This window comes from Penaeus monodon, chromosome 15 (assembly GCF_015228065.2).
Source record: "Penaeus monodon isolate SGIC_2016 chromosome 15, NSTDA_Pmon_1, whole genome shotgun sequence".
Classification (NCBI taxonomy): Eukaryota; Metazoa; Arthropoda; class Malacostraca; order Decapoda; family Penaeidae; genus Penaeus; species Penaeus monodon.
Genome location: NC_051400.1, coordinates 17,262,080 through 17,262,517, shown reverse-complemented (window position 1 = coordinate 17,262,517; position 438 = coordinate 17,262,080). Strand labels below are relative to the sequence as shown.

The 438-nt window shown below is 44.1% G+C and overlaps 1 protein-coding gene across 1 annotated transcript in view; it reads left to right on the top strand.

Annotated features, from left to right (window-relative positions):
- The window catches only part of LOC119582241 (cGMP-dependent protein kinase 1-like), a 12,013-nt gene extending 11,903 nt beyond the window's left edge, over positions 1-110 (top strand). The window contains exon 3 of the mRNA XM_037930465.1: positions 7-110. Within this exon, the coding sequence (XP_037786393.1) occupies positions 7-110 (104 nt within the window). The remainder of the gene's footprint in view (positions 1-6) is intronic.
- The last annotated feature ends 328 nt before the right edge of the window (positions 111-438 follow it).

Genomic DNA, 438 nt, shown 5'->3' with positions numbered 1-438 from the left:
TCACAGTACGTGCATGTAATGGATCAAGGGATATTTCCATGTGTAAGATAGGATCGCGAGTCTGCAACGAACAGAAGCTTTCAATGTTTCCACATATAAGAAATGAATGAATGGCAGTCTGTCAGACCTTGTAATTAAGAGTAACTATCCAGTAATTGCACTTGATACGTAATGACCCTCCAAGGTGAGTAGCAATGTCTGATTAATTCACGTTACTATAGTTTTGTAATAATAACGCCATGACGGTCAAAATAAATCTAAATTTTCTCGAAGGCGAGGGCTGCTCTTCCGCCCAGAGTAACTGGCGTTGTGACCGACTGTGTTTAGGCACTTGCTTCTTCGGGGTCGCAAGGGTTTGCGTACATGTGCCATGCGCATGTGACCAAGCATGTGTACACATTGACATGGCCATGAGCGCTTATACTGTGCAGGGCACTG